Raw genomic sequence first — 20,684 nt, 5'->3', positions numbered from 1 at the left:
CTACCAGAAAGTGCTATTTGACTGTTAGTGTTTATTTGTCCCACTGAAAGGGCAAGTTACACAAGAGTGTGGAAAGTCAGCCACAAAGGAAACAACAAAAGCCAGCAGAAGCCACATGAGACATGACTTCGCAGAAAGGTCCACATGGGTAATATACCTTGTTCTTCCAGAGGAAGACACCACGAAGGAATACGATAATTTTCAAGGATTTTACTGGCACACTCTTAAGCCATTAAAGAAAAAAAAAATCTATTCCATGATTGTTGAGAATAACATCAGACTGTATAGGTCAAAAATTGACTGACATCACTCTGGACAGGCACTATTGAGACACACAAAGAAGCTGTTGTGCCTTTAAGCTTATGGTACATTGCAACACAGTAAATGAAAAGCCACTATTATGAGGGGATGTTTATGTCAGTATCAGAAACAAACCTTCTTTTTACTAGGATAATACTGTCTTAAATTGTTAACTGTTGATCAGATAAACAACATGTGATAAAGATCCTATAATCTCTTTTCATACAATTGGTTTTAACCCCTTAACGGCTTTGCATATTTAAATATTCCACATTAATGAGCCTTGTGAAAGCTCATAAGAGCTGTAAATGACATCCTAACAGAGTTCTTGTGTAAGCAATAATGCAAGAATTGAGGATTACATTTTAAATAATGTGGAGATTAGAGGCTAAAATTTTCTCAAGAGATAAGGTCTCAGTCACTACCAGAACGCGAATCCAACTCCCTTCCCACTCTTTTGGCCTCTGTGTGAGAAGGAACCAATTTGATCTCCCTGGTCAGGCTGCAGACTGAAGAAATGTTTCAAGCACTGCAGGACATGGGGAACCTCTCTGGCCATGCGGTACCAAAGGTGCCCCATTTCACAGAGGTGACACATGCAAGGTGTTCTCCCAGTGACCCTTCAGTCCTTCAGCAGGAGAATGGTCCAACCATCACCTCATTCCCTGTTCATTTGAACTCCTACAGCCTGCCCTCCAGCTAAGAAAATCCCCAATTACAAAGTGTCTACATAATAATGCACACAGTTCACACTGGAGTGTAACCGAGACGCCTGGGGGAGGGGGATACGACTGCTCTTGAGTTCCCCTGCTCTCTGCCAGTGGCCAGAGCCTCACCTTGGAACACCTGAGGGAGAAAGGGTGGAATTCAACATGTTGGCTCCTCCTTCCAGCTGCTGCTTCACTCACAGGAGGAAGAGAAAATCTTTAAAGATCTCCACTGAACAGATGCTGCATGACTGCACAAAGGGCCAGGAAGCTTTTCTGGATTTTTTAAAAACAATCCTTCTTTCCTTGGAGAAGGAGCAACCTAAATGTTACAGCAACTATTACAGCTGATTTCAGATTCCTGGGCTGCCATTTTGCATGTTTTGCTTTGAAGTGTCAAATTCTCATCTCAAATTGGGACCCGGAAAAATGATACATTATGGGAAACTGTATTCTGAGAAAGGTAAAATTGCTGTTTGAATTATCAATACTAATAAAGATAGATTTGTGGATACAGCATGTGGACTGGAAAATCAACGTTTCCTTTAATAACACACACAATCATAAAATGCAGTGAAGATCTGCACCGAACACAAATTTTTTAGAAATCACCACTGTGTGACTCCTCCTCAGAGGAGCCAAGAGCAGGATCTGCTGGCCTGTTCCTTACCTCTTTGCTACAGAAATAACAAAGGAAGAACCATGAGGGACATAAAAGCAGCCAGCTGCCCATGCTTATTCCACAGTGCTGAGCAGTTCAGGGTGTGTTTTCTGAACCTTCTTAAAATGAATATTGATATCTACACTGATTTGCAGGGAAATAGGGACTTTGAAACCAGATCCATTTGCCTGTGAGGCGATGTTGGTGCTGAGAGGGCTGAAGAAGCTGGAAGGAAGAGAATCAAATCTGCCAAGGAGCTGTGCATGTCTGTATGTGCAGGCCTGCACTGAGAGGTACAATCCAACAACGTTCTGGACACCTTCATCCCGACAGCTCCATGGCAGAGATCCCATAAAGCACCAAACATGGGAGGATTTAAATTCTTTTTGCAAGGGCCAATCCAATAACTGGCTGATGAGTAAGCATTCAATGTGGAAATAAGCATTTTTGTAATTTTTATATATGTTTGAGTGGGATGGAATCAAGCAGAAATAATATAAAAGTGGATTTATTGAGTGATAGTTACACATCCAAGAATGTGTTAAAGAAAAAGAAAGAAATGGGACAGGCAGGGACCTGAGAGCCACGAAGGGCACTGAAGTTAGCAGGAGTTTGCAGTGTTAGAAGAATTTGGTTAAACTACTAAATAGAGCTGAAAAATTCAGTCTGGCAAGAGAATTTGTTCTGGTATGTGCTTTCTTTAAAGACCTAAATTGGAGGATTTCTTTGATTAAAGACTGCACATTTTATTTACTCTTTGTCAAGCCACCAGGTTTATTTCCATTAAACTGTACTAATACCTTACTTTATTTAGAACGCCTTGAAAAGTAAGAATGAATAAAGTTTGTAACAGGTCAAAAAGCTACTCCATCCCTGATAACAGTATGTCTTTCTGTCCTACACTGCACAATGTCCCACTACAAATGAGTTTTACACACTTGAAGCATCGCAAGTTGTCCACTCTCCCTGAGGCCAACCCCATTTACCACTGGGCAGTGCTCAGGAGGTGCCACAGTAAACTTCACAGTAATGACAGAGCTTTGCTTCCAGCAACACTAAATGTGCATCCAAATCTAAATAAAAAAACCAAAACGTTGCTCATTTTTAACAAAATGTCAATCTTGGTACCATAGTGCCCTTTTCTATGACTTTTGAGAATAAATATTTTCAGGTAATAATCAGTTAGAGGAATTTTTTAGATCTTTTAATATAGCTGCACACACATTCAGAGATTTTGTGCATTCATTTCATCCACTCTCACTGTATTTCTGACTCTAACTCAACAATAAAACTTGCCATTGCAACAAGAGTTGCTGACAGAGGTACATATGATCCCATTCCTTGATTTTCAGATAGATACCAAATTCTTTCTTTCCAATTTTGTTTTTGATAATCAAACAAAATATAATTCTTTAATACATTGTTTTGTTGGTGTTGTTTTTTAAATTCCTTCTAGACTTCCATTTATGGTAATGAAAATAGGTATACACATGACATTGATATACTGCACGTATGCAGAGTGCAAGCATTTCCTTCCCCCACTCTCATTTTCTTTTATACCATCGGTGGGTGCCTTTCAAACACTAGTGCATAATTCATCCATAGATGCTAAAATTTTGTATCACAGTAACACCCAGGAATAAACTGAAATGCAAAAAGAATGCATTTTTTGCAGTTCTTCTAAAATTACCTAATTCTTAAAAAAGGTATTTTACAGTATCTACCCAAGTGATATTTTGCCTCCGTTAAGCTGATGAGTTTCTATGATATAAGCAAAAACACAATCAACAGGTGGCTTTACTTAAGCAGTTATTACAGACTTACACTATGCATTACAGTATTCCATTAAATTATTAAAACTACACCTGCTTTGATAACTTTGAAGTCCAGATGTTATTACCAGCTGGTTATATGTGTGTTTTACTAGCCCCAGTCCCTGCTGTACCATTGAGCACTTTTGCCCTGACTGAGAACAGTTGCTTGCCAATGCTTAAAGGTGGGCAGTGTGGAATGAAGTGACCCCCATATTCCAACTCCACCACTCCCCACCTTACAGGTACAAAACCCTGGCCATGTCAAAAAGTTTGGCAAACACATCTTGGTCTGTTTGTTAATGAGCATGTCATCCAGCAGAGATGAACCTGCCTCCCTCAGACAGATGAGCACTGTTACACTCAGGTGGGTTGCAGTTGAGGTACCTAGATCTGGCATCAGCATCTTATCAACTGGGAGCCACTGTCCAGGCCATTTTTCCATGTGCCTGAAGTCTCAGCCTCTGGACCTGCCAACCTGGGGGAAGCTGCCACGTCCCTGTAGATAACTCTGGCTGCTTTGCAGGGAGCTCACAGGTACCCACACACTCCCATGCTCCAGGAGCTTTCTCTGCTCATTCAGAGTCTGGGGACGGTGTCTGAACCACACACTCAGAGATGCCACGTGCTCTCAGGATCCCCTGCCCTTGGCGCTGGCCCACGGGCACATCCCTGGCAGTGGGAAGCACTGGGACTGTTCCCACGCCAGAAGGTGATGGATGGATGGATGGATGGATGGATGGATGGATGGATGGATGGATGGATGGATGGATGGATGGCAGGTGTGGGTGCTGGGGACAGGCGCTGCTGGCACCACTGTCACCCGCCGTCACTGCAGCTGAGGGCACAGCTGCCGCCCACAGCCACAGCGACAGCCACGGCCGTGGGCCCAGCTTACAGACCGCGGCATTAATTAGCTTAATGATGCTCTGCCCTACTAGAAAGCACGAGATAATTGTATTTAATTTGTGTACGTTTTAATTACGGCCCAGGCAGTGCCAAGTTTGATGAACGTATCGCCTTCTCCGTTCTGCTCTGTCACCGTGTTTGTATTAATTTGCATCTGGAGCAGGAGGGGCTGCTCAGCCCTGCTCAAAGAGGCCCTGTTAGTTTTTACAGTGTCATCCTTCACACGGGTGGGACCTCTGCCTGCTGAGAGCAGTGTCATCCCTTCCCGTGGCCACAAATTAAAAGCAGGTTGACCACATGCTCCGAGACCCTCTGGGGCCCCAGAGGAGGCAGCCAGAGAACAATCCATTCACTCATCTCTCCCCTTATCTGTGATGGAAGTAGAAACAATTGCATCATTTAATTTACTATTGCAACGAGGATATGGCTCATTGGCCCCTCGTTGTTTTGAAGATAGATTTAATTAACCTCCTATGAATCTTGCCAATAACTGTGGCAGCATCAGGATGGAAGGGAAGATGTCAAAAAATCAGCTGCAGGGCTGGGTAATGAGCATTTCTCTAGCTTGCTCTGCTGAGAGGCCTCATGGCTACAGAGCTTGGCCCCAGCAGAAAGCTGAGGAGCAGATTGAGTTAATACACTACTGACTGACCTCTGGGAATCTGAGCTCAGGTTTGCTTTAGACTACTGAGAGAAAGAGAGGTAATTGAATAATTCCTAATAGCCACATATATCTTTAATGCAGAAGCCATTTGCAATCACTGGAAAATAAATAATTGCAATTAACTACACTGTTAAGTAAATATACAGTCCCTTGGGGAAGCAATCTGCATGCTTTTATAAGTCTGGCTACAATATGAAACTCATCACAATGTCTATGAGAGTAATTTATAATGAACATTTAGCAGGTGGCTCAGATGTGTTGTTGCTATTTACATTCATTAATAAAACTCTCCTTATTAGACCTGAAATTGTATGCATTTTCATTTAACAAATCTTTATTACACTTTCATTTTACACAAGATTTTTTTTCCCCAGCATTTCTTTGAGCTTGTAAAGAACATTAAAATCTCTATGAGATGAAGGTGTTTACAACGAACTGTCTGAGAAGATAAAAACAATCCAGGATCTTCTGTGCTTTTCTAACTGGAATGAAAATATGTCCTGAAGCTTGTAAGTTCTATTTATTTATTTCACAGTGTGCAGGTTTATCTCAGAAATAAAGCACTGTGCTTTTTCTTTTACAGTGATGGATTAGTACCACCTTACTGCAGGAAAAAGGGAACTGTATTACAGTTTTAAACTACCAGCCACTATGGAGCAGGACCTACAGGAGCTTTTACCACCTGGCCATGAATTAAATGGATGTACTTGAGATCCTAAATGGACACGTGTAGACACCTGCACATCATCACTGCCCAGGAAAAGTAACAGTGCCTGGTGTGGTTTGGGATAGAGGAGCACAGTTGCATATGCCCACAACTACATACACTTACTCTTTATGCTGTGTTAGTATTTTTAATGCAAACACACTTTACTGGTTTCTCCTGACTGCTCACTTGTCAAAGGAGAAAAAGTCAGAATTTAAAAAAAAAAAAAAAATTACTTCTGTGTTTGTAACAGTAAGAACGTGCAATTCTAACGTGCCCTTTTCCTTACGTATTCAAAGCATCTTCTGCAAATACTACTTAGATAAAAACACACACATAAATATTTGCACCTGACAAGACAGCCAGGTGGTGGGTGATGGCTCTGGTACTGCAAGAGTCTCTCCTGCCAGGTGACCTGTTTTGTCCAGGGAAGCCCACCTGTAACAACGAGGAGGTAATCAAGTATCCACATCCACTTGACCACCTCACTGGGAATCAGCTTTCCAGATCAGTGCTAATTCCCTAATTAACTATTAATCTTTTAATGACAATTACTAATGGGTCAGTTGCAGGCTGGAGATCCTCGTTAGTGCCCAAAGCACGGGATGAAACAAGTTCAACTTAAAATATTTCTTCAGATTTGAGTAAGATCTAAACCAATTAATCAGACATGAAAAGCTGTTCATCAGCTTTGGCTTTGAACAAGAGATGTTTGTTCAAAAGGGAGCGAGAGGTGTCTCACAGGAGGAAGTTTTGCGCACACACATCGTGGCAGTGACAGGATTGCTCCTCCACATTCTGCTAGCACAAGTTCGCTGAGCAAAGGGATACAATACCACCACTGGCTTTTTCAGAACGAAAGACCATTTTGTGCCAAGACTGTGTGATCAAATGGAAATTATGTGATTCACTGTAGCCATCAGCAATACAGTGGGAGCTAAAAAGTCATGCCAGAATGAAGTAGTTCCTATTTTACTGGATAATATAAAATCACATGGTCAGAGGTGGCAGAGAGGCACAGTGCAAGTGAATGATGGAGCCAGATATGCAGCTTCTTATGAGCAGTTATTACCTTTTAAAAAACGTTTAATCAGTAATTCCAGTCATGTCTTACCAAAGGGCTACTTGGCAGAAATCTAGAAAGGAAATATCCTGGTTGAGTGTAACCACAGAGCAGACAGGGTGGGTGGACAAGGTGAACTCCGAGTTTTAAGAGGAGAACTTTGCTTTTTGTTCTGCAGGTAGAGCTTGAAAGCTTTTTGAAGGTCTAAACGACTGGAAGCCTGAAACACCACTTCTGCTGCTACCTATATAAATCTTCATATATGACACACTTAATCCCTCTCCAGTTCACCTACCAGCAACCCTAAAACAAAATGTCCTTTAGGGAGGGAAAAATGAAACCCGTTTTTTCCTGGATACGAGGCAAGGATGTGGTTTACCTAGAGCAAATGGATTTTGCAATTAATGTGGCTTTCCCCTAAAGCCTGATGGTTTGCAAACTGAGCTTTGTGTTACTGAGCTGCAGTTCTTGGGACTGAGGAGCACACCATTACATTTCTTTTTTCCCTGGGAGTAGCAGGAACTTTAACAGACTTTTGAATCAGCAGTCTCAAACAGAAACAGAGTTTCACTTCCCAAACAGCCAAAATAACCTTGGTTTCTTAAGCCTGTTTGTACTTTACTAAAATGGACATACTGGATTAGGACAGACTTATAGGTAAACAGTTTCTGTGTCGTTTTTTTAAATATGAAAATACAATAATTCTCAAAGATTAATACAGCCCGTTATTATGACCAGCTGACCAAAAAAATACTCTTCCTTGTTCTAGACCCACCTAAAACACTTGAATGGTGACTTAAATAGAGCAGGACTGGTAAGGAGAAATGCTTCTCTCGATGAGCACAGCTGAGACTGTGATGGGATGCTCCAGGCTGGGCAGGGAACAGGAGAGAAGGCGGCTCTGGACAGACACGCTGCAGGTCCCGCCAGGCTCCAGCACAGGAGCTTCTGGGCCAATAAGAAGGGGAAATCTCTCTTTTCTAACACCTTTTTAACAAAGAAGGGGAAAGGGCAGCTCTGCATGTGACAGGCCCAAAGTGCCAGCCCGTGTGGACACAGTGCACTGGCAGCCCCACATGTACATCAGTACATGCACTGATGGGGATCACAACCCTCTCACTGGCACTTCATGGATCCATGTGAACGAGGAGTCAAGGAGAGATTAATGGGACCAATTCTGCTTCCACACTTACACCAGCAAGTGTTTGTGGAGTTTACATAAAATATTAGATGCTAGTAAGTTGTTTCAGTTAAAAAATAGAGAAGAAAAAGTAGAGATCAGAATGGCCTTGGAGCCGGTCACAGCATGAAAGCCCGTGAGCTCTGCAGCAGCCACCACAGGAGAGAGCAACCTGCTCCCTGGGACTGACAGCAGAGAATTAACTTGCTTCCTCCACGTGGTCACTCACAGTCACTTTGTTTCTCTAATTTCTCACCAAAACCTAAAGGAACCCATCCTCCCTAGTTCTTTGTAATAAACCTCCTCAATCATCCCTCCACAACCTCCTGTTCCCTTCTTACCCTCAACATGCTCAGGGATTTTATTATCCTGGTTTTATTCAGGTGATAGCCAAGTAGCAGAAGTAATTTAATTTCAGATCGTACAAGCCTGTACCCTATTACCTTTTTAAGAACCAAAGCATTAACTCACAATAATTTTTAAATTTCTGGACTATTCTTCAACCTCAGCATACACTATATCTCACTGCTGCTGCAAATTTCTTTAAAGTCACCTCACCAAATCTCCTTTTAACTCAACTTTACAAGACAATTTTCCTGAAGTAGAAAAGGTACTTGGTCATGCACGCTACTGTAAATTTGCAATGTACTTGTGAAAAGTGCAAAGATTACACTGACCTGTCTGTGTTAGCTTTAAAGCTGACGAGAACAGAACTTCTGGAGAAGTTAAGAGAACCATCTTCTAAATAAAGAAACATCAATTCATGTTTCTCTGAAATGCTGTGACAGTACTTGTGCTAGAGACACTGCAGAGAAGCTGTTATAGACTAGAATTCATAGGCAAACTAATATAAAAGTCCATATAATTTTTTATGTTGTAAACACTACCACATATGCTGACAATAGAGGCGTTGGAAGGCACCTTTAAGCAGTGGGAAAATAATCACAATGCGCACCACCCAAAAAAGTCTAGCATTTAAAAAAAAATTCAGTAGGCAAAGAAAAATCATTGGCCACCTCTGCCTATGCAGGTTTAATTGAAGTTATCTGGCCATCAGACAGAACAGTCAGGTCTTGGAGATCAAAACCCAGGGAAATGTAGATCTTTCTTTTGCATTTACTGCCTTACTAGATAGATACACTTCCTACCTCCAAGGGCTACTTTTGGAAACCCTCATGGTATGAAAGGCGAGGAGCAGAGGATGTCCTCGGGCACCCCCTGAAGGCATGGCTGGCTGGCAGCAGCACCAGGTGCCTGGGCTTTGCAGGCCAGAACAGGGAGGTTCCTTCCATGAGGCTGGACTCCAATGGAAGGCAGAGCACTGGTGTTCTGCTCCTTTACGGAGAGGGACCGGCCCCCCAGCTCGGCTGCACAGTCCCAGCAGGATGTGCCGGGATCTGGCCCTGACAGTGCCGCTGGAACGGATCAGGAACTGAGACAGCAAACACACACAAAGATTCACCGGAGCCACCTCAGCAACGGCACCTGGCACTGCCCATGTGCCGGTAACAAACCCCCCCATTACTCCAGCAACAGGAAACCAGATTTTCCTAGCAAGAAAATCAATGTGACTTAAGATTAAGATTCCCATAAATGTTCAATAAATTATATATTAATGATTTATTGTCTATTAATTATTAATTAATAAGCGTGACATTTTTGGCATGTGATTTAGGACACTGCACTTCGGGGTCTGGACTCCACATTTTGAACAGCTCTCAGATTCTGCCTTTATATGGCGTAACTGGGAAATCCCTTAGAAATACACTTTATTCTTAGTGTTTGCTCTACGACACTCTGCATTTCCACAATGTATTTCCACACGAATTGCTCATAGTATCTCAGTATCCAAGTGTTCAGCACACTGTGGTCTCAAGAGGGAATTCAAAAGATCACCAAGGAAAGCAGAGATAAATTTAGTAATATATACAAAGATGACAGGTCAATGGATTAACCCTTAAAATTCCCAGTATTAAGTACACTGCTGAATAGTCCAGAGAGTGGTTAATATCCATTTGCACAGGCACATGTTCAAATGTCAGAAGGGACTGGGATGTCCTCTGGAGCGGGAGGTTCCCAGCTGAGCACAGGCTCACGCTTGGGCTGGCACGGCGTGCTGGGGACATGAGCACCTCTGGCCATTCTTGTTCCTGCTCTGCCACTGCAGCTGTGCCAGGCCCTGACTGGATCTGGGGAGAAGGCACAGCCAAGTCACACCATCGACAAACCATGCTGTGAAGGGATTTGGGACTGGATCGTACAGATCTTACACACAACCAGACCATCAGGCCCTATCTAGTACAATTCCCACTAGAGATGGCCTGTAGCTCTGCCCCTCCAAACTATACTTTAGGAACTAATCTATCTCCTAGGAGCTGAACAGTGCAGTGACTGCTGACTCCCTCAGGACTGTCCCAGTGCCCAGAGCTGTCCAAGGCACGGTGCTGTACAGTCACTTCTGTGGAGCAAACTGCACGAGACAGCCATTTCTTGAAGCTTTTGGATCTGTGACATACGAATTTATAAACTGCACCGAGTGCAGAACACTACAAAACAAACTTAATGTGACTTTACCTGTGCATGAAACATGGAAGTTTCTAGATCATCTTTAATTATGCTTAAATAATGTTGCAGAGTAGCTGTGTGAAGTTCTGGTTAATGGACTATGCTGCTTCTCCAAAAGAGCAAAAGAAAATCTGTATTACTCTACTGCTTTGTGCACTCACATAGGCACATACCTCAGCTAGGAAGAATAAGGAAATTAATTTGATTCATCTCCCAGTTACACCTTGTGTACTCAAATGCAGCAACATTACCCAGCAGGCGCAAAACATTCCCAAGATGGAGAGTTCTGTGCCAGGCTAAGAACCCCCTGTGCTCAGCTGTGCAGCTCGCTCAGTTTGCATCCTCTGAGGTCAGTATTTTGTTTGATGTAGTTCATTTTGAAACTCACAGATAAAAATGGAGATATCTTAATCTAATGGTATCAAAGTAAACACCCACTCCAGTTTCAGTCCTGCGGAGTGCTGGCAGTGAGTGAGTCAGGAAAAACTTGAAGCACCCTTCATCAGTACTGGGTGCAGGAGATAACTCTGCTACAGAGTGACTGACAGGTGTTCTCAGACAGGAACATCCTCAGGAATACCATCACACCACTACTGAGGAAAAAACCAAGCATAATAGTTTAAAACCAAGTGATCTCTGAACGTGAATGATAACCATGGCAGCTGTAGCATAGCAGAGCAGGATTTAGCCCTTAAAATACACAGTATGAAGCTGTATATTCTGAATTACTGACTTGGCTTTTGTTTCAATTATGCTTTAAGCTTGTTGGTTAAATGCCTGCACTGTATCAAGGAGCCCAAGAAGGAACTTATTCGTTCCATATGCAGTGCTGTAAAGTCAAACTCCTGTTTTTCAACAGATGAAGGAATAATCATCCTGTAAGGAAGGAGAAAGGCACCACCCTAAGATGGGAGGAGCCAGCCTTTGACACAAAGGACACTTACTTCCCACTGTTTGATTTACAAAATTACAACTTTTGGCTTAAAAGATACGTTACTGCCTGCAAGGACACCAAAAAGACACCTCAGTACCTGTGAGAATTCAAGTGTGAAAGCCAGGAGATTAAACTGGTTTTCAACCTGAGTATTATATCTGACCCCATGTTACCTGGAGCTGAGCTTCAGCAGTCAAGTCAAGGTGATGTCAACTCATAATGAAAAAGGTTTAGGACATTCTTTTTTAATACAAATGTCCCAGTCACCTTCCATGCTGAGATGCTACTGGCACAAAGGTCTGCACTGATGGCTGCCTGTACTTTAAAGTGTGGAGTTCTATCATGGACATTTAGGAAATGCCTCTCGTTTTTTCCCCAGAGTAGAAATGTAACCCAGCACTTCCTCTGCCTGCAGAACACTGTGAGCTCTATAGAGATGGCAAAAGTCACAGTTAGTTACTTGTCAGATGTTTCTGTTAGATGTAGTCTCGCCAAAGTCTGATATCAATATTAACATTACTTTTTAAAGTCACATTTATCTTTCCACAGGAAAAAAATATTTGAGAGATCAAACCTGGTAGTGTCCACAACAGAGGAAAAAAGAATCCTACCTCAACTACTGCTTTGGCATCCAGTCTAAAGTTGAAATCTCCAAAGACAAAATACGAAACTTTCTCAAACCGCTGATCTATAATTCTGGAAAAAAAAAAGAAAACAGAACAAACCTGTCATTCCTTACATACATGCAAGGATGCACCAACACACATATGTTGTCTTTAAGTACAGTCTCAGAAATAATTATTGGAACCATCAAAACTACTAGTTTATACTGGACCAATACATTAACCCTGTTTTTCAGTTGGTTTTCTTTGTTTGGGCAATTCTATCACCAGTCCCTGCACAACAATTTCCCTTCCTGGCTGACGGAGCAGACTGGGGGAAAGCACGTTTGTAGCAGTTCATACAAATCACACAGAAGCAGCATTTGGATGTCATGGAAATCCTGAGGGCATCGTGGAAGTCCTCCACACCTTGGGAAGTTTAAAGATATGGTTTTGGGCTTATGTAAGAATCAGGAACCCCAAATTAGCGGTGGGTTCAGAGTATGTTTGAGTTTAGTAATGTCTAAGTAATGTTTACCAGTGTCTGTGAGTACTCTAAGAGCCATATGAGGAGTGATGTGGTAGGGCTGAACATCCATCATCCCATAGAGCATCCCTGGTTCCCAGTTCAGCTGCAGTTCCCCAAAGACAGCTCTCTGAGCTGTGCACAGCAGATTTTTACTGAGGCTGTAGCTAACACCTAACAGGTGATCGCTCCAGCTGTGCAGTGAACATTGGCTTTTTCCTCAAGCCTTTGCTCAGTCCTGCCCAGAGAGACATGGCATTACTGTCCATCTTTCAAACCTTGTGTTATTAAAATCTGTCATTATATTATTAGCTGTTCTATTGTTAACAACAGTTGCCTGGCAGTCACAGCAATGTGCGATTTTACAGCTTCTGGGGCTCCTGGCATTTGGAATCCACTGAATCACGCTTATTTTCAAACCAGGAATCAATACAATTCATCTCCTATCAGTGGCTGAGGAAGATACGAGACACCCAAAATTCAACTGCCACAGCCACAAGGAATTTGCACAGACAAAATGTACAAAACCCCCACCCTGGTACCCTGGGTGTGCAAGGTGTGGGAACTAAGGAACAAATGCAGGCGATAGGCTGGGAACATTCTGGGATATGTGAATGTGTAAGTGTTACAGTGCCAGAAAGCCCAGGTGAGCCCAGGCCAGGGCCCACACGGACAGGCACAGGGTTACCCAGCAGTGCTGGGCAGGAGGCTCCCGGGAACACACTGCCCAGAGAGGAGGCACTTGTTTCAGATGCCTTTACAAGTCCAGATGCATTACATCCCTTTAGACTTCTCAAAGCTTTAAAGACACAGCATTGGATCTGCAGTGAGATACTGCTGCTCCTCTGAAAACATCTCAGCTTTTGTCAGCAGTAATCTGTTAACGTAAGGAATATTATTCTATGGAAAACATAATGTGCGTTGGGCCTAAGACAGCGATCATTCGAAGAAAATCTCTTGCAAAGACTTTTCTGGTATGAAAATCTCCAGTCCTCCATTCAGCTGACAGATTATTGCAGGCACTGTTAATAAATACTGCCCACTGTCAGCTCCCAGGGAGCTCTGAGACAAACCTGTCACTCCTGACCCGCACAAAACATTAGTTTGATTAGTGCCCCCACGGCACACTGAAGGAAAATAAGAACTTAAAACTTAAACCATTTACAGTGTCACAGTTTGCTAACACTATCATCGCAAAACTGGATCCACACTTAAACTATCGGAACAACCGATTTTGCTTTACCAACTGTCCTGATTCATATTTCAGCTCTGACTCTGCTCATTGCCATTTACTGCTGACAGAGGAATGACAGATATTGCAGGAATGACATCAAGGTCCATTGAAGGCCTCTTAAAACAAACTGGGATTATGAGAGCCATGCCTGTGATTGTATTATGCAAAGACATATTTTCCAAATAAACAGACTATTCCAAAAATAGCCTGTGAAAATGTCTCCAAACTGAACAAACCAGCTGATTAGTCTGCTTCTGACCAATTAATTAAAACTCAGTCATTTCATAGTCCTGCACATTATCTGATTTAAACATGACTTGTGTACAAATCAATGCCAGCATAACAACTTTTACAGCTTTTTTATCCAGTTTCTCCCCTTGTAGCTTGTCTTGTTGGATATTTTAGAAAGAGTGTCTCATGCTAGACTGAAGTAAGACTCCAAATCTTACTTCTCCACAATAATGCTCCAAGTGGTTTCTGACTTGTCTCTTTTCAACTCGTGGTGGAATTCAGGAGTACAGAAAAATTCCCAACAGTGACACAGCCAGGGATACACACATTTATGTACTTATTAAGTGATCTGTTGTACCTAACAATGAAATACCCTTTAAATGACTCAACTCAACACAGGTATGTAACCCACTGTCCTTGTCTTAGAACTTACTATTAGTTCAAGAGTTCCCAGATCTCAGACCTCTTTCTGCAGTTTGGGACTGTGATAGCTCTGTGACAAAACACTCCCTGGTGCCTACAGCTGCCCTGAATCAATGGCGCAAGAACTTGGAGTCTGACTCTTCCTAGAGATGGGAATAAGGAAGATGGCAATATCCTGGCACTTAGGGGACTGGCACAGACACGGGGTCAGTCTGGCCAGGGACACACAGGGCAGGTGTCACGACTGGGGTGAGAGCTAAATAAAAGTGCTCCGTTCCTTGTGTTTCCATGTTCTAAGCCACAACATGCATAGTTCAGCATGTGTACAGGCACAGAGAACTCAGAAGAAAGTATTTTTTAACAAGAACGAGTGCTTGCAGATGAGCAAGGAAGGCTTCTACACCTATGTTACTCTCCTTTGCTATTTGTTTCTATAAAAATACCCTTCCTTTAACCATGAATCAAATAGTCCTTCAAAAATGTTGCCCTAAATCACTCAGTGGAGTAATAAATGTGAAATCATATAAAAAGAAAGCGGCCAATCCATGTCACCAGCATAAATATGGTTTTAGTGGGAGGTACCCAGTGCCATTTCCTTTAACAACCTTTACCAGAGCATCGCAAAGGGACGACTGAAGGCCATATTCCTGCACAACATTAAATAGCTTATGACACAACAGGTGACTCAGGTAAAGATTTCATGACTGTACAGAAGCCACAAATATTTCCCTCCCACAGCTCTATGTGCCAGTAAACACAACAGATCATTGATGCCTTCACTGGCCGTGCTGCTGGTTGTGACCTGTGCAGGGACATCAGGAGGGACAAGCATTCAGGGTGGATCCAAAGCTGAATGCAAATGAAACCGAAAACTTTTCCAACAGATGACAGCCCAGAAGAAGTCTGCATCTTGAAAAGGCTGGAAGAACATGTGCACTCTTCTCAGTCTTTGCCCTTGTACCAGAAAGAATCGCTTATGGGAAAAGAGTTTGTTTGCACTTAGAACATACCAAAGAAAGATCTTTCACTTCTGTGCATTTTGGAAATCAATTAACAAATTCAATCTGGCAAATCAGCAACACCAGGAACAAAGCATGTTCCTGTCTGGGCTTACTGATGTCTCTGGTAAACTTTAGAGCATACAGCTATAACCACCACAGATGATTTCTCTTCTACCAGTTGCACAGACAGAGAACTTGTAATTTGCACAAGGAGTTCTCGATAACAGGTAAGATTCTTCACACCTGGAACACATTATCTTAATTATTTTCCCAGTTTTAAACCATTTCTACTTTTTTAAGTGATAGCTCTACCCTGAACGTCTTCTAGACTAACTGGGGTTTGTCTCTGTTTCTTTTCACATTTTATTGTATTTTGAGAAGAGGAAGATGAGTTGAAGGAAAGAGCTGAAGAGCTTTTTAGCTATGACAGGGCAGTAAGAGAAGGAAGCACTCGAGCGAGTGTAACTTCAAGTACAGTTTACAGTCCAAGTTAGTCACATGCTGAAATGTTTTGATAAGTCAAATCCACAGTTCACACTTCTTTAAAGAAGTAAACTTGACTGTCACTTCTAAGAGTGCAAATTAATGCTAAATTACTATAGCAATTTCTTTGCTTCAAAATAAGGACATATAATTCTTATTTTGGTCTAACAGCTGCAATTTGGCTCATGCTGGGCATCAGCAAGAGCTTTACAGGCCCAGAAAGAGGCTCCTGTGTCTGCACTGGAGACGTCCTCGCTCTGCTGTGTCCGTCAGGCTTTGAGCAGACCCCCTCCACTCAGCAGAGCTTCTGGTGTGGCACACCCTGACACCCTATCCCGTGACAAAACCATCTGTTATTCTGGGGGCATCAGGAGAATTATGAGAAAGCTCCAACCTCGCTGAGCTGTGCCACTGAGCGGCTTCATCCTGGGCTGACCAGCCTGGCTGGGATGGGATTGAGGAAGAGGTCACACAAATGTCATGGTGGAAGCACGTGCTCAGCATCTGATCTGGAGCCTGGGCACCCCAAATTACTCTGTTTTAAGGACACAGCTCTCAGCCCGGATGGCAGTGTCAGGTACACGGACTATGAGGAGAAGTTTTCTCAAAGCCACTTAGGAAATGCCAAATCCCTACCTAGATTAAAACAAGGAAGAAGCAGAGGTCCCTCTTCTCCTCAATAGTACTGGGAATCTGGGTCTATTTATTAATTTCAGTTGCTGCATAGAACAGAAATCAGCGCAATCCTAAAATGAACAATTCTGTGTTACTGGAATCACTGAAATCCCTCTATAATTTACTTTATTTTGAAGTATCATTAAAATAGTTTACAATTAAAGTTACTTGATGAAAGGCATCTCTTCTATAAACACTGTATGGAGCACTGTATATACACTTCAAAAGACTGAAATTCAGCCAGAAAATAACAGGACAATCAGGAACATGACTGACTTCTCCTTGCTTTCATACTTCTCCCCCTCCCATATTGTGGCAAGAACGGAAAAGACATGGAAGTGGATAAATATCAGCAATTTGGTCATGGAAGAGAGCAGCTGAACATGATTCAGTGTGACAGGAGGCACTGTGATTTGGCTAAACCATTTCTCAGGGCACTTTGTAAGGAGGATCAGCAGCATTATTCTTTTAATAGCCATGTCTAATGCAATAGCCAGCTGGGTTTTGTCTCAGACCAAGGTATCAGCATCAGGTCAGAAGGTAACATTCTGTTTACACGATTATTTCCTAAAGCACTTATCTTCTCCTCGGTGTGAAAGTTGACTTTTCTGTTTGTAAGGAGGCCTAAAGAATTGAGGGAATGGGAAAAATTAGCTACACTGAGCTGGAGCTGAATGGCATTAGGTGGGAGGTCTGAGAAAGGCTGTGGCGGCGCTCAGCAGGACACCTTATTAGCCGCGTCACCGCAGTTCATTCAGGCAAGCCATACCAGTGTCACCAGCATTCCCACACAAAGACAAAGTTCTTCACACAGTCTATAAACATGCCTCCCTGGCCAATTCATCCTAACTTGACACCACTGAAAAGAGGGCCTTGAGGGTTTTGGGTTTTTTAAACACAACAATAACATAACAAAACAAAACAAAAACCGTGCAGCTCTGCCAGGCAGGCTGAATGGGGGAGAAGGAGGGACACTGTCACGTTTCTCGGGAAGGAACAATCCAGAGGTCAAGCCATATTTTATTCAGTGAGCAAATTTTTATAATAACTAAATGTGTTTAAGCTAAATACCAGCTAATATGAGCCCTTACATCTTCCTCGTGCAACTTCTGGGGTAAGATGCCATCTCTCCACGATCTCTTTTTTCTGTGCATTATCCACACATGGGAGTTTCAGGCACAAAAGCTTTTACAAAGGACACAGAATAGAAGCTTTTAGAAAGGACATAGTTTGGGTTGGAAGGGACCTTAGCATGTGACTGCCTGTATAAAATTTCCTCTCCTAAGGAAAGGAATATGAAGATCACAAACAGCACGCAGAGATGAGAGGACAGCTCACTCTGGTTGTGGCCATCGTTTCTCTGGTGAACCTGCTCACCTTATTTACTGCTGAGCTGAGTAGAGCTTGGAACCACAGGTTCTGTGTGGAGCTGAGCCAGCAGAAGCAGAATAGGATTCCATCCCTGCAGGGGCTGCACAAACCCTCTCACATTGGGTGAAGTGTTCAGGGACACGTGGGGCCACTCACACCCTCAGTGTCAGAGCCTGGGCCCATCCGTAGCAGGAGTTACAGTGCCAAAGGCACGATCAACTCACCTTTCTTGGCCAGTGAGGGTCTTACCCCAACGGGGAATGTTTGGAAAGGAGGAAAAGAGAAAAAAAAGAAGGCAGAAAGTGACTTGGCCCTCCTGTTGGGCAGGAGCAAAGAGCTGCTCTGGAGGCAGCAGGTGACCTACGGATAAGAAGGTTACACACACCTTTTCCACAGAGCTGTAATGCCAGAGGTAGTAACAGCTCCTGCAGTGACTTCTGGTGGAATGTCATGGAACAACAACAATGAAACCTGTCTCCTGCCACAGCCATGTCTAGGACCTGAAGACCAAGAAGACAGAAATACCAGGTTTTGGCTTACACCAACCCAGACACAGGACCACTGTGTGGCTGTTCAGATTTCTGCTGTTCCTATCTCCACTGTTTTTTCCTTTCTAAGTTTTACTTGGAGATCAGCTTGCACACCTGCACCTCGAGAGCTGGTCCCTGGGGTGTCCACCTCTGGCAGAGGTTTCAGAATCAGCTTTGAAACAGAACCCCATGCTCTGATGTGCATCACCCCCCTCCTGCAGCCCCAACGGTGCTCAGCGTGCACCCATCTGCAATTTCAGATACACATTTGGGGACAAATTCCAGAAAAATCCCCATCAATTCTGAGTACAGGTTACCTGTGACTGACTGTCTAAGTGTGCCTCAAAAGCCTTCATGGGAAGTGCCTTCATTGGCATGCCCAAGGTGGTGTAGCACTGTCATTAAAAAGATAAAGTTTATAATATTTTTGTGCCTTGTTCTTTCTGATATAATGGCTAAAACCTATTAATAACACCAAAACATCTCAAAAGGTCAAGCGCCATACAGCAAGATGAAGGGAATTGTCAAGAAGCTTAGGCAATCATCTTAGCACTCAAGACATTTGCCAGGGCTGTTTAACTAATATGTGATGTTCACTTTTAATTTCAATATAGTGCCATTTGGGCAAAAATGTTGTATTTTTTAATTAATTACAATGTCAGCAGCTATTAAGATTAAAAGAAAGACCACATCAATAATAAATACTTAATCCAAAGAAAGGATTACAAGAAGAGCAATAAAAATCAATTTTTAGAGCTGGAAAATTGTGACTTTTTCCTCACTTGACTGGTATTTTCATTATATTGACAAACCCATGATCTTACCTGACACTGACATTCGCCTAATGAAATAGCAGCCCTGGATAATGATGTAAGGACTTGTCAATTCTGCTACAGAACAACACAGCGCTACGGCACCAGCGTTATCGCACAAAGATATTTCGTGCTCTTCAGCTGATGTAAGAGAAACTACAAGAAGAAACTAGGAAAACTGTACATCTTTTTGAATCTTCCTTTGCTTTATCATGGAAGACTAACATCCTTCTACACAGCTTCTGAGCTCTTCAGTTTTTGGTGACACTGGGTGCTCAGCAGGCAGCAGGTAACTGCTGGATCCTCATCTACATTAAGCCGAGACATCACAATTCTCACAGGGCTTGGATGGGGAGAGCAGAGCCAAAATCCTGTGCTTAGTGTCAAAAGTGCAAATAGCGAGCCAGAAATAACCAGGATGTGCAGCAATGAGATACTAATCCATTAACTTCTTAAGGCTGGGAAAAGTATTTTTTGTGACACACCTAGAAAAACTCAGACCAGAGGAACTCTCTGTCCTGAACCGCTCCTGTATGGGAACGGCAGCAGGATAGTTAAGGAATTTTGCCAGATTTGGGTCTTGCCAGACCTGCAACAAACATGTTTCCCAGCCCTACCTCCTATGATGGCTGTGTGGGCAGTGGATGGTGACAACACTGGCCAGGTCACCCATGGAGCACTGCCAGCAACGGAGACCTGGCTCCCACCAGCCTGACCTGGGGAACAGCTGGGCTCAGGGGGACTGTGAATTGAAAATAAACCCAACTGCTTCTAGGAAAGGGCAATACAAATGACTCAAACCCAGAGAGACTTCACTTGCAAAGGACTAAACAATGCCCAATGCTGAGAAAAGCTCACGAGCAACCACTTTTACATTGTCCCTTTGAAAATCGCACTACAGTGGAGCACTGAGCTAAGGGAGGGGAAAAAACAGGGGTGACATGACAGAAACATTTGAAGTGCTAAAGCAAAGGGAGCAACCTTCTTTCCAAAGAGCACAGTGATCAAAAAAGTTAGAGCTGTCAACACTAGGTCTGAACAAAGCAAATTCTAGTGGTAGAGAAGCAGCAGGACCTGTTTCCTTGTTGGAGTGAGAAACTGAATCACCTTGGCCGAGCCTTAAACCTGGCACTGACGGAATGAAGATAGAGAAGCTCCGTAACAGGTGAGGCAGCCACAGCCACTGACCTGTCCGGCCACAAACAACATCTGCCCAGCCAGCTACAACCTCTCCAGCTCTTGTACAGGCAGACAGGTGGCTGGAAGTTCTGTACCTCACATCTGGGTACTTCCCTG

At 43.0% G+C, this 20,684-nt stretch overlaps 1 protein-coding gene across 2 annotated transcripts in view; it reads right to left on the bottom strand.

Annotated features, from left to right (window-relative positions):
* INPP5A (inositol polyphosphate-5-phosphatase A) overlaps positions 1 to 20,684 on the bottom strand; it is a 188,897-nt gene that overhangs the window by 49,255 nt on the left and 118,958 nt on the right. For both annotated transcript variants that reach the window (XM_050335517.1, XM_050335526.1), the window contains exon 9: positions 12,112 to 12,196. In XM_050335517.1, the coding sequence (XP_050191474.1) occupies positions 12,112 to 12,196 (85 nt within the window). The remainder of the gene's footprint in view (positions 1 to 12,111; positions 12,197 to 20,684) is intronic.

This window comes from Myiozetetes cayanensis, unplaced genomic scaffold, assembly GCF_022539395.1.
Source record: "Myiozetetes cayanensis isolate MyiCay16 unplaced genomic scaffold, myiCay2020 scf10, whole genome shotgun sequence".
In the NCBI taxonomy this organism is placed as follows: Eukaryota; Metazoa; Chordata; class Aves; order Passeriformes; family Tyrannidae; genus Myiozetetes; species Myiozetetes cayanensis.
Note: the sequence above shows the minus strand (reverse complement) of the source record. Positions and strands in the feature narration are given on the sequence as shown.